This window comes from Hydractinia symbiolongicarpus, chromosome 15, assembly GCF_029227915.1.
Source record: "Hydractinia symbiolongicarpus strain clone_291-10 chromosome 15, HSymV2.1, whole genome shotgun sequence".
Lineage (NCBI taxonomy): Eukaryota > Metazoa > Cnidaria > Hydrozoa > Anthoathecata > Hydractiniidae > Hydractinia > Hydractinia symbiolongicarpus.
The window spans coordinates 5,660,608-5,674,681 of NC_079889.1; the positions used below are offsets into that span (position 1 = coordinate 5,660,608).

A 14,074-nucleotide genomic window follows, 5' to 3' on the forward strand; every position below is an offset into this window, starting at 1 on the left:
AGCTTCTTGTGGCCTGGTGGAGCCAAAGATTATGTGAGGCCGCAGAAGACTTTGATAATTATTATGGAGGTACCAACTGTCAATTTCTTTGAGGACCTTGGTAAACTTGGACCAATTCGTGCTTTCGATCTACATGAGCCACCAAAACACGATGATTCCACGATCAACTTTGCTGGTTATGCAATCTATCACTCGTTTCAACATGTTATCGTTCTTACAGAAACAATGCGCCAAGACCTAAGTCAGTTGGATCTTTTACAACGACTACTACATAATGGATCGATCACTCAACAAGATTGGCAGGATATAAATAGTCGTTACGAAAATGCTTTGCCCCGAACCGCAAAATGTAACTTTTTTCATGGGCGCGTCCTTACGTTAATGGAAACATGGAATAAAGTTAATGAAGAAAACCACAATAAATTAGCCAGCCTTGGTGTGCCAGTTGCTGTTATTCCATCAAGAGGCCGTGGTAAACATCACTCTTTGACCGATAAGCAAGTGGCTCAAATACCGCTGAGATCTCCAATGGCAGTTGGTGCAACTCACCAAGAACCAAAAATGTCTTACGAGCCTCGTAATTAATAGTGGTGCCATAGGAAAAGTAATTGCAATCCTTTATTCGCCAAATACGTCACCACCTAAATTTCCAGTAGCTGTTGTTGTCAATTTTTCAAATTATAAAGGCCCACTATGGATTTCAGAACATCCAACATGATACCAATTACTGATGTTAAAGGTTGATGTGAGTCTGATTGTTGCAGCAGAAAGGCCTGCCATTGATGCCAGGATATGCGATAACAATTGCCAAAAGTCAGTTGGAGATGGTGAAATTGCGACCCACATGCGCATCAAGTTACAGCAATCAATTCAGATGGAAAATAATAACATTAGTACATCTTACACTGCATTCTCGAGATGCGAAAAAGAATTAATTGGGCACTTGTCGAACCGATTACTTAAGAACAATTCTTGTACATTAATACACATCCAGGTATGAAAGCCAAGCAAGAGGAAGAGAAACGCCTGAAAGCATTATCGAATGAACCCGTCAAAAAATTCAATATCACTATGGAAAAGTATATTAACTTGTTGAAAGAACTTGACGTGTTTTTGATGATGGTATTGAAGATACAGTTTGTTCTTCACCATCTGTAATTTGCACATGTATAATATGCCTATCCCATTCATAATGATAATTACAACCTAAATTCACCTATTTTGGAGACAATCACAATCTTAACAATTAAAAACCATTATAATCTGAAGGTGCAAATGCAACCTGAACAAGGTGCAATAACATTACAACATTATGCTGATTATTAATGGTGTTGTTGTTGGTGGAGGTGGAGGGCCATAACACAGCCTAACAAAGGTCTGTGATTGTTACATTAACCATGGATACATTTTATATCCAGTTACATATCTATTCCATCCGTACCCAATCGATCATCACACCACAATTACCATACTGGTTTGACTTATCGTAATCAACATATCGTCTGTACCCTACCGATCATCACACCACAATTATCATACTGTTTCGACTTATCGCAATAAACATATCGTCTGTAACCTACCGATCATCACACCACAATTACCATACTGGTTTGACTTATCGTAATCAACATATCGTCTGTACCCTACCGATCATCATACCACAATTATCATACTGTTTCGACTTATCGCAATCAATATATAGTTTCTACCCTACCGATCATAATATCGCAGTTACCTTAGCGGTACGAGTTATCGCCATCAACAAATCGTCTATACCTTACCGTTCATCAAACCACAATTACCATACTGATTTGACTTATCGCAATCAACATATCGTCTATACCTTACTGATCATCATACCACAATTACCATACTGTTTTTTCGACTTATCGCAATTAACATATCGTCTGTTCCATGCTGATCATCATACCGCAATTACCATACCGTTTCGACTTATCACAATCAGCATATCGTCTGCACCTTACCGATCATCATACCATAATTATCATACTGTTTCCACTTATCGCTATCAACATATTGTCTGTACCCTACCGATCGTCATACCGCAATTACCATACCCTTTTGACTTATCGCTATCAACATATGAAGTGTGCGAAGGAGAAGGCGCATGACTGAATGCAACCTGAACAAGGTGCATTATTTTTAAAGCATTGTGCTTATTATTCATGGCGTTGTAGGACAATTGCAACCTGAACAAGGTGCATTACAGCATTGAGCTGATTGCACACTTTTTTTTATAAGCAGCTTGAATTTTGGTCAGATCTCAAGTTATTTTTTAATCAATATCTAGGTCTAAAGTTCTTTGATAGTTGCTTAATTTTATTCAACCATTTTTTGTAAATATATATGTAAACGGGAAAAAGAAAAAGAAGTCATATTTTTGGCCAAAAAGAAATTTAAATAAAAAGTGAAGTGTGCAACAAAGACGTTTTGTAGTTTTCTTTTCTCATAGGTTTAGTTACTTATAAACGAGTTGCTTATAATAAAAATGTGTATTACCTTTCAGGTCAAATTCAAAACCTAAACAAGGTGCATTACCATTACAGCATTATGCTGATTATTAACGGTGTTGTTGGTAGTGGAGGTAGAGGTTGATGTGGAGGGTCATAAAACAGCCTAACAAATGTCTGTGATAATTTTCTATTGGCTATGTTTTCTAAATTTCACCAAAAACCTTAAGCTAATGAGATTCTAATTCGACGTTCGCCTTAAAAGGAAATTTAAAAATTGCGTTAAAGTCAATGATTTTTCGTCATTTATCTTGCTTAGCTTAATTTTTTGACATGAAAAAATGCCATAAAAGGTACTGAAAGTTTGTTGCCGTTAAATTTTGTGAATACAATTAAATTATTAGTTAGCTATGACAGCAAGGCAATAATTAAACGAGTTCAGCTGAGCTGGGTGCTCTTTTTAGCTTCTAAACAAATAATTTTTTATTCCAATATAAACAATGCAAACTAGTCTATTTTTAAAATCGAAAGTGAGACAAAAATATAGAACAGGATGCATCTAGTTATGGTTCTGAATTCAATTTTTGCTGTTCTTAATCTATTTTTGGTCAAAAAGATATAAAAAGTCCAGTTCTGGAATTTCTGTGCTTTACTGTAGCTGAGACAACAAACTATTTTTCGCAGAACAATTTTTAGCCATTTTGCAGGACCTTATTTCGTGAAAGGAACAACATTTGATAATATCTATATAATAATACGGAGCTTCTGTCTGTGACTTTTGCAAAGTGGATAAAATTTCTTTGATAAAGTCTATAAAACATCGTCTATTAATTTGTTCTGTAAATTACCAAACTTTGACGCTAAAGCAATATTGACGTCAAAGGGAAAGTATATTAAGATTAGTGAAGCCATTGCATTGCACTTTTAAAATTAAGGCTGAATAACTTGAAAACGGGTGGAAATAACTGACGTAATCTCCTGCGTGGGTAATTAGGGACTACCTCGGACCAATTTGGGTAAGTTTCCCAAACCTGGGTCCTCGAATCCGTTTCGGAATGAACGGGTTGATGACGTCATCAAAAATCCTTCAAACCCTAATATCTAATATATCAACCATTTGTCAAAGATGCATGATCCTATACATTTTCTTGATCAGCGTTTCAGGATCTATGCGATGAAGGCAACAGGTATACAAATTTCTAAAAAAAATTTTTAGGTTCTGACGGGTCTTTGCTGATGTCAGCAAAATTTTTAATCCCTGATATCTCCTTAGGCGTTCGTCGAGAACATATGATCCTGTACATAATTTTAACCAGCATTTCAACCTCTACAAATTACAGACAAAGAATAAACAAATGTCGCGTATTTTTTATCTGCACTGCACTGCTGACGTCAGCAAAACATCTAAAACAACTTTCTTTTTATTAACCTTTTGCCTAAGTGGATTTCTCCACGGGCTTTATCGACTAGGTTATTAAATAATATAAATAACTAGTCGGTAGCCCGTGGAAAAATCCAAGGGTTCGCCCGTTCTTCTTATATCGCGTAGCGTGCGTCTCGCTACTTGTGGTACCATTTTGCGTAACAGACAGACGCATACGGGTATTATAATATAGACTAGCCGGGAGACCTGGCTTCGAAACGCGGGGGTAAGCCACAAGTCAAGGTGTGATCCGCGTTGAACACTCTGTGGAGCGCTTAATAAGAGCCGTTAACTGTGTCACAACAATCAGGTGGAGCGCTTTAGTACAGGTATGCAGTATATGTCGTAAATCTAGTGCAGCGCATACACCATTATAGCGTTGCGACTGTAACATATTTTTCAAAAATTAACTTTCTCGTTCAGGCTTAATACCCTTTTCAAAAAACTGTATTGCAGCTTTGATTTACAAAACACACGATACACTCTGTTGAAACACCGGGTGAAGCCACAAGTAGCTGTTGTTGAACGCCGTGAGGAGCGCTTATAAAAGAGCCGTGTATACTGTGTCACACGATCAGGTGGAGCACTTTTATACAGGTATGAAGATGTCGCAAATCAAGTAAAGCGCATACATCATTATAGTGTCGCGACTGTAACATATTTTTCAAAAATAACTTTTCCGCAGCAATAACTGAAATAAAAATAGTGTTTACAAACCGTTGTTACTCCATTATAGCAAGAACAATCGGTAAATATTATTTTATTTTGCGGAATAAGGTTTTGTAAAAGTTAAAAAATTAATCATGACACCGGGCTGAGTGCTTAGTGCAGTTAAGCGGAGTTGAACATTCGTACAGAGGTGATTAGCGAGAAAGTTTAAAAAATAATTTTTACGGTGGGCACATTGCACATGCACATAGGCGTAACAGCCTTTTCCAAAAAACAATCTGTTGTCGCAATCACAATCGCTCAGCCATTTCATTTGCAGAAAACGTTTGCAGAAAAATAATAAAATATGTAGCTACCTAGCTAACTGCATTTAGCATAAAAATTATTGCTTAAGAATATTGTTGTAGTCAAACTGCATTTTTGTACTTTCACTGTTTAGACAAAGATATAGCTAAGGAGGTAGCTAAATAGCAGGAGCCTCAACACCAAAATAAATGTTGGCTAGGATAAAAAGCTCTTATACTATACGGAATAGTAATAAGTAAGGCTCTACCTATAGCTAGCTAGCCTTCAAAAGTCTTCGTTCCTGGCCAAAAAACCTAAAAATGGTGCCGTCAAGATTTGTACATGGCTAAAAAACGTGACAATATATTTGTCTTAGCATGTAAAAACATACAGGAAACAAATATTTCTAAAGTAAAAAGCTTTTAGAATACAAAAAGCTCAAACAGACTTTACAAACAGCACTGACCACCATTACTTTAATAACTAAAATGGCCATCATGTTTCGGTCCTCGTTTCTCCGTTGGCATGCCCAGGCCGCGAAAGTCTTGGATTGGTTTTTCAAACAATGAAGCGTTTTGATTGGTGTATTATGTGCGAGCGGTCAAAACAAAGTCAGTAAAACTATCAGTAAACTGTCCCATTTGTTTTCTGTAGCTCCTGAGCGAAAATGGCGATTGAGGTCACGGGGGGTAATTATTATTAAAAATGGCGTTTAAAATAATGCATTCATTTTTATCACTAAATTTATTTTTCTTACTTATGGCAATAAATTAAAGTAATTCAATTAATTAAAGAAATAAATTAATTTTTAGAATTTATTTTAATCAATAATAAAATTTGCGATTAAACAACCCCCTGGTTTCTAAAAATCGCGGAAAGATCAAAGGAATATCGGTAACCCTTTTGAACAGACAGACAGACGGAATACAGCTATTATTATAGAGACAGCGAATTTAGTTATAGTGGTTTATTTATATAATACAACGTATTAATTCTAAAAACATATTTAAACGGAATGTGAAAATAATCAACGATTTGTCTTAAATACAATAACAGGTGTTTTTGGTCTCGCTGCTTTGTTTAAGTGTGTACATTGGCCTTAAGAGAATTATTTTGTTAAAATCTATCTTACTTATTTGTTCTTATTTGGTCCGAATTTACAATTTTTGTTACAAAAACTTTAGATTCTTATTTGATTGAGAAAAGGCACAAAGAGAGAAGAAAGTACAGTTTATAGCAGTGCTACATGATGCCAATGTGATGTAGCAGAAAAATTCTGAAAATTCATAAAACATAAACATCTATGACCCGAAGCCTTTTATTCGGTGGTTTTACTCTGTTAAGATAAGCATAAAATTTTTTTTTACATTTAGGCAATTATAGGTATGTAGATTTTCTTTAGGAGATATAAAGTTTACCAAAAATAAATAATATATGCTACCTGGGAGTTTACGAGACTTCCGTACACCATGATCATGTACAAAGTTTTTTTAAGAAAAGCACAAAATTTATGTAACATACAAATCATGAACAATAAAAAAAATTTATGCTAGAATAGTTCTAAGGTTAAAATAAAATCGTCACTGTCACTGCATGGCATAATAAAACTACAAGACTATGAAACATATTCACATTCATAGCTACGATCCCGAACAGCAAGAGGATGATAAATAAGTCTCACATTCTGACCTTAAATTGTCCTTACTTTTATATCAGAAGGTCAGAGTTCTTCATAGTTGTTTATCAGTGCCCACTGATAAACAAAGCCACAGCCTAGGTACGTAGGAATGTGATGCACTGACAGAAATTTTTAAGTCTGCAGCTGAAACTAAATACAAAACGAGGAATACTATGATGAAGCTTGTTACGAAAAACGCGTGCCAAACGCGTGCAAACCTGCGGAGAATAACTCCCAAGAAAAGTAACATTATTGTGCTGGGATACCCAGCGTTGTATGCCAAATTTGCAATGGAATAGAGATGGAATAAGGATGGAATAGGTTAACTATTTCAATTTTTTAAAGAAAGTCTGTCAGGTAAAGCGTTTTTGCAAATTTCGAAACTTTCTGACTTCAAAATTTTGGTGAAAAATTTTAAATATTTCATCTATTTTCTGTCAAATTAAAAAGCTGTGGTAAATGTAGAGCATAAGTCAAATGTAAAAAAAAGTAAAATGTAAAAAAATACAAGAAAGTAAATTAAAACAATTGGTTGAGTGTGTAATGATATTTAAAGTATTATTTCTTAACGACGTACGACCGTACGTACGATCGTACGTCGAAACGTCGTTAAGAAAAATTTCACCAAAGAGTCGTTATTCTTTTTCTTTTTTTTTTAATAAATTTAGTTTGGGTTTTTCCAGGTAAATCTTCTAAGCGTATTTGGTTATTTTTTAGTATTCAACCCAGAGAAAAGAATGGCAAGGAATCAAATGCAACCCAGAGAAGAGCAAGGATTCGAGGAAGTGATAGAAGAACAAGCCAAATAATAAATTTTATTTCGCTAAGCGTTCTGGGAATTTTTCATGTTAGCAATAAAGATTTTCATGACTTTTATATCTTTTCTTCAACAAGTGATATTTCATTCAACAGTTAGTAACTTAATATTTTATAAGTTTTTAACACCAACTAAACTTCTCATTTGTTTGTTTTATTTCTTATTTTTCATTTCTAACAGCACATTTAAGAAATCTTTTGCTTTTTTACACTTCCTGAGGAATATATATGATAATAACTTCACAGAACTGAAGGGAGAATTTCTTTTCGATAAAAAGCGAAGTACAAAGGTATAACTTGTATATCCAGATAGGGTCTATCAATTACATTGCTTTATCAAGGAATAAAAAAGATGAAGCATTAAATACTGATCGAATATATTTGTCGCCATGTTAATTATCGCCAACAAAATTGTGTTGGCATTTTGGAAGATATTAAGACCTTGTAACATTGTTGTAGTTTAAAAAGTAGATTGAATTTTCAGTTGAGCCGAATTTTGTTTTCTTTCTTAATGGCAAAAATCTTTTGGCAGTTACTGCGGCCTTAACAAAAAAGATAGAGAGGAAAAACACAAATTGATCATTTTGTAGAATATTGGGAAAGGAGGCAGTACAGAAGTTCTTTTTAATTCTTTTTCTTTAATTTAGACAAAAAGAGTTGTTGCTAACCGTGGAAGCAACTAAGTTGCTATGGGAAAACACCTTAAACAAGTTCTCAGTATTGTATCAATCATTTTTGCCATAATTTTGACATGTGTGGCGATCACAACTAACCATTGGTTTGAAATGGCAAGTCCAGTAAAAACAATATCAGACCTGCCCAAGTCATTTGTGTATTTCTGGAAAGGTTTATATAAAGGTTGCTTCCATATTCCTAATGTCGTTCCACTGCAGTGCAAAACTTTGCAAGATTGGAAGATGGACAATCGTAGGAGACAGATTTTATTGTTATTGTTTATTTTGTCGTGGTCTTTTCTGCTTTTGTTGTTGTTGTTGTTTTTTTAATAATCTTTTTGTTGTTTTTTGTTTGCGTTGTTGTTGTCTCTAGTTATTTTGGTCTTTTTTAAATTATATTTTGTAGACTGGGTAACAGCTGTTCGTGTTTTGATTTATATATCCATCAGTTCTGGTATATTGACTATAGCTGTAACTCTCATTATGAAAGTATTACTGGGTCGAATTTTAAGTGATATTGTTTCAATGTTGTCATTTACGTCAGGTAAGTTTTGGTAACAGAGTTGGATTTACGCAAAGCAAAAAAACAGGAGCATATATATTGAAAACCATATTCTGTACGGTGTATGTTGTCTGATCTTTTCGTGAGCTTTAAGATTTTTATAATTAAAAATTTGCATTGTCTAGATTTTCAGCCGCCGAAAATGAACTTCAGATAGTAACCAACGACCTTTATATTTATTAAAAAACTAATAAGATTTTAGAATAATCTGAATTATAAAAACAGCGTGTTCAACTTCTTCCAATTATGTAATTTTCTTATCTTTTTTTACAGGAGCAATATTAATGTCCGCTTTATCCATATACACAGATCAAAATCCAACTCATATCAAAACATTTCTGCTTTTTGGATTCTCGTACATATGTGCTTGGTTGAGTGTGTCATTGTACTTCTTCGCAAGCCTGCTCACTGTTTTATCAAGAACACCGAAATCGGTCATGTAAAATTAACATTACTTGAAATACGCCATCGGCTAAATATACACTTATTTTGTAATGATTACTTAATTTTAATTTCCCAAAAGAGCTTCCCTCAATTTTTAAGATATTGCGAGATGTGAAGACCACAAGGTCTTATATATGTATTAGTCCATAAAATAATAGCAAATACCGTAGCGTATATACAAAGTGGGATCACTATATGCTATTAATCACTATTTGCTACAGCAAATTCGTCTATAAAACACAGCATCTTTTTAATAATAGTTATCATCCGTCTGTCAGTTTGTAATGCAAAATCTAAAATGTTCAGGTCCAAAATATTCAGAAACAAGTACGTGAATCTACGTCTAGCTTTCACAGAAAATAGCGGTTCGCGGCGGTTTCGTCAAAACATTACAAATATTTCGCGGTGTGGTAAATGAACCAAAACTAATCCGAAGACTGCATCGGACAACGGCGATACCGACGACTAAGCCATTTTGAAATAAAGCAGTTGGATGTTGGAGCTTCAAATTTTGTTTTTGATTTTGGCTACATGCAACATTGTGAGAAGCAGCCTTAGCCAGCCAACCAGCTAGCTAGCTTATTTGTACTGCCTTATTAAAGTTATCATTCACTTTGGTATCAGCAAACATTATTGGATTTTTTGTAAGCTAAAGTTTGGGTTGTTCTATCTTACTCCAGAAACTGATCGTCAAATTGGGTTAGGTAGATACACCTATTACTTAAAAATCTATCACTTGGGCAAAAAAAGTTTAATATTTCAAGCAAGTGAGCAAGTTATTTTTTGAAACGACATAACGCTAAAAAGAAGGCGCACAACTACACTCCACACAGATGTGCGACATGGTTTGCCTGTACTAAACCATCTTCCTGGTGTCATTTATGATTGACCCTATTCATGCAATGGTATAGGGAGCAGCAAGTGTTGAGCCAAGGAGGGTTGAAGATACCCTACCCCTATAACTTTCCTGCGTTGGTTCATAAAACTTAGTACGAATAGTGTCTGTAACATGACAATAAAATATTATGCCTCAAATGATGAATGTCAGTAATAATTAAATTGACTATTCAAAGATGTATTGTTCGGCATATATTTTCAGTGATATTTGCTTAACCTTTAGACTACGTCATAATAGAAAAAACCTTGTACGGTCTCATCTGCGCACATTTTCGGACAGAACGGTAAATTCCTGTTTAAGAAAACCTAATCTTAAGCGTTTGTGTGCCTAAAAGTGCCGTGTGCAGGCGATTAAACTTTATAAGAAAATATGGCTTCCAGAAATTATTCGCTTTCTGAGAAAGAAATTCAGAATTTTATTGACGAATTAAATAATGACCCAAATGACTCGGGAAGCTTTTCATATCAATCTTTAACAACTTCTACTGACGTTATAATAGAATATATATATTCTACTTCAATATTGTGGGTATTTTGACACTATTCACACTCCCACAGCAATACCTAGCCAGCTAGCCATCCTCCACCCCATATATACCCAGCCTTTATTTATAAAAACTAGAAATATACCTTTCATAGGCATATATTTAGTATTTTCATACCACCACTTGCACCCACATATACTTAGTGGTGTATAGCAACTAACAAAACATGTCTAGCCAACGGACCCCCTCCTTCTCTAGCGACAATCTACAGTGCGTATATATATTCACCGTCAAACAGTTTTAGGTACATCAAAAAGCGCAGACGATGCCGAAAGAAGTGGATGGTGAAAATAAAAACGAAAACCATGTTGCGAATCAAATTGCTTTAGATCAAAGTCCAGATCATTTTTCACCACCGTTCCCTTCCTAGTTTTGTCACCTCTTAAATAGATAGATAGATAGATAGATAGATAGATAGATAGATAGATAGATAGATAGATAGATAGATAGATAGATAGATAGATAGATAGATAGATAGATAGATAGATAGATAGATAGATAGATAGATAGATAGATAGATAGATAGATAGATAGATAGATAGATAGATAGAAATATTCATGCTCCTGATTTTCAAATTATTTGCTCCCTATGTAACAATTTTGCTCCCTGGATTCAAATTTAGTTTTGAATCCAGGGAGCATTGCTCCCGAAATTCAAATTGCCTGCTCCCTGTAACAATTTTGCTCCCGAAATTCAAATTTCATTTTGCATCCAGGGAGCAATGCTCCCGAAATGCAAATTGTCGATTTTGCATATCGGGAGCAGTGCTCCCGATGTTCATATTTAGTGCTCCCGTGGTACAAAGCAATCAAGACAATAATAACAAACGGAGGATATCGAGGTTATTACAAACAGTGAATATTGGTTAGTGAAAGTTTACAGAGGTGTAGGATTGTTTCTTGTTCTGTGTTGATTATATTTTTGCTTCTTTATTAATCTTTTTGTTAACATGCTAAGAATATGTACAATATCATAGACTTTTATTTTGATATTCAACTAGTTAGCTAGCTAGCTAGTTATCTATGTTAGCAGTTTATGTATAGCTAGCTAGCTATCGTAAAGATGAAAGTTCAAAGTTGTGATTTTCTATTATACAACATCCTTGAAAACTAGAAATAGTATATACATAATAAGTTGCATGAGGAAATAATTGTTGAAAAAATGAACATGGCCTCTCAACATAGCTATATATAATCTCTAAATTTCAAAGTGCAAAGCTACCATACTTAGGGGCCTTCGAAAAATTTTTTCGGGCCCCCTTAGCGGGATATCACCGCTAAGGGGGGAGGGGGTCTGAAGCTTGAAAAAGAAATCCGCTAACGATTGAGAAATTTTAAAAAATAGTTTGTGGCCTGAACATTCTTCGTTGTTCGTGAGCATAATTCCTATTTTCATCAATTCCGATAACTTTTATCTACAAAACACGCCCCTGAGCCTTCCAAGAATTTATCCGAATGTGTGTATTTCACAGACGGAAATCCACTAAAAGAGGGGGAGGGTCTCTGAATCTTAGCGGCGATATCCTGCTAACGGGGCCGAAAATTTTTTTCGAAGGCCCCTTAGGCTAAGTGTTATAGCTATATGTAGCTAGCTATATATATTACATTTATCTTTTATGTGTAACTGATTAGATGTTTCTTTTTCTCTTTATTATTTTTGTTTGCCATAGAGTGACAACACGCTGGGTTTTTTTTGGTTTCTAAAAGATATATACTTGTTGTAAACGTATTTGGGCATAATTCTTAAGAAAACCAGCTGATGCGTCAAGTGAGAATTACCCGGATTGCGGTCATTGTGATAAATTCTGTATAATGGGTAGCTATTGTTGTACAGAAGATTGTCTGTTTGTGTAGTTTACACGTCAAATAAAAAATAATGAATGAAAGTTATATAAATAATTTGATGCAACGAAATGTTTTCAATGACGTAAATGGGTTTACACGGCAAAATACTGTTTGTACCACATATTCCATGTATGTCTGATTGTTTTTATATTTTTTGCAACGAACATTCAAATTAATAATAAGTTTGTCTTAATATGGTATCTAGCTGCAGTAAAGGAATATAAGACATGAAAGATGTATATATACATTATGCCACCATATAAGCAGCAGAGTCATGGTTGTGACACCCAATTATTTTAAGATCTTAATTTCCTAGATTGTGGTTGGTGTACATCCTTTATATCCACATTCCAATGTGGAGAGCAATTGTGAGTGCATATCATATTAACAGATATGATATAACAGAATTCTGCTTGCTTTCCTTGACCAATTAGGCTGTAAGAATTTAAGTTGCAGGTTTGTTATTAATAATTGAGTGTGTGGTCTATACTGAGTCTATACTAAGTCTTTTGTAAAGTTCGATTCAAGAAATTATTTTTCTAAAAATGAAATTCTTGATTATGTATTCTGTATATTTTTTTTTTACAAATCATTTTTCATTATTTTATTTTTCATTTCGGTTAAAAGTATTAAGGAAAAAAATGCTGGTAGAAAGTTTATCAATGCATTCAGTGCATTTTAACGAACCTTGTAAACACTCCACAATGCAATAGGTTTTGAAGCTTTCTCAAAAAACCAGATAGTTGTCTCAAATATGAAACTCCTGACAACACAATCCATAGAATTTTAAATTCGAAATATTTATCACTGTAAATGGATTTCCTATTACAATGCGTTTTTTAAGTTTAGTTCTGTCATTTAGATAAAGTAAATAAAGTGTACCAGGAGCAAGAAAATGGCAACAGGATTAATGACAGTTTGATTATGTGGCATTTGTGGGGAAGTCAATTGTTCCAAAGTATGTACATATACATTTTTCAACTCTACTAATCAGATTGTTAAGCTTATTTATCATTTTTCTCAGCTTTGAAATATTTGGCGTGTTATATAGGTAAAATTACTTATCGTAATGCAATAATTTGGATTGTCTTTTTAAAGTATATGAATAAATTTTTCGATGATCACAAAGATATAAAACATTTGTTTGATAAATTTTAACTTTGTTACATTCCTGTAGATTACAGATGAAAAATATTCTTGATAGCAACGACCGCATGCTGATGATGATATACAATGAATACAAAATGAATTCCGGTACACACTTCCTGACGCTTACATGCACACATATACGAAATATCGCTTGCCATTATATTATTTAAACAACATAACCATAATCGATAAACTACAGCTAATTATGAACACGCTTGATATTGCATATTTTTTGTATGATTAGATTTTAATATAATAAGGTCGCCACAATATAACAGCTTTCTTCAACAAATAAACATAATTATTTAAATTTTTTGTAGGTGTTTTTTATCTTATGTTGCGTTGCACACGTTGATCAAACTGATAAATCGTTTAAATATTCCTTTCTAACAGGATTGCATATATACCAAGTTTCTACACAAATTGTTACAACGTGTCAAATATAAAAGTATTAAGAACGTTAGGGATTTAAACTTAACTAAAACAAGGATTTTTTTACAATGCGTCACATTTTAAATACGACAGACAAATTCTTGCATTAGGGAGGTGCTACCGAAAAATATTTCTTATTCGTTCTTTTTTTGTTACTAAGATGCGTTGATTAAGCGCTTTTATC

At 34.0% G+C, this 14,074-nt stretch overlaps 1 protein-coding gene across 1 annotated transcript; it reads left to right on the plus strand.

Annotated features, from left to right (window-relative positions):
- Window positions 1-7,098: 7,098 nt before the first annotated feature.
- LOC130629131 (uncharacterized) lies at window positions 7,099-9,052 on the plus strand. Its single transcript, XM_057442237.1, has 4 exons — window positions 7,099-7,632; window positions 7,990-8,269; window positions 8,423-8,560; window positions 8,852-9,052. The coding sequence occupies exons 2-4, from the start codon at window positions 8,032-8,034 to the stop codon at window positions 9,019-9,021; spliced, it is 546 nt and encodes a 181-aa protein (XP_057298220.1). The 5' UTR covers window positions 7,099-7,632; window positions 7,990-8,031; the 3' UTR covers window positions 9,022-9,052.
- The last annotated feature ends 5,022 nt before the right edge of the window (window positions 9,053-14,074 follow it).

Bases quoted from the DNA above. Each gene is read 5' to 3' on its own strand.
- LOC130629131 (XM_057442237.1), top strand. From the start codon at position 8,032: ATGGGAAAACACCTTAAACAAGTTCTCAGTATTGTATCAATCATTTTT. The intron at 8,270-8,422 runs GTAGGAGACAGA...TATATTTTGTAG, and splicing joins AGATTGGAAGATGGACAATC to ACTGGGTAACAGCTGTTCGT. The intron at 8,561-8,851 runs GTAAGTTTTGGT...CTTTTTTTACAG, and splicing joins AATGTTGTCATTTACGTCAG to GAGCAATATTAATGTCCGCT.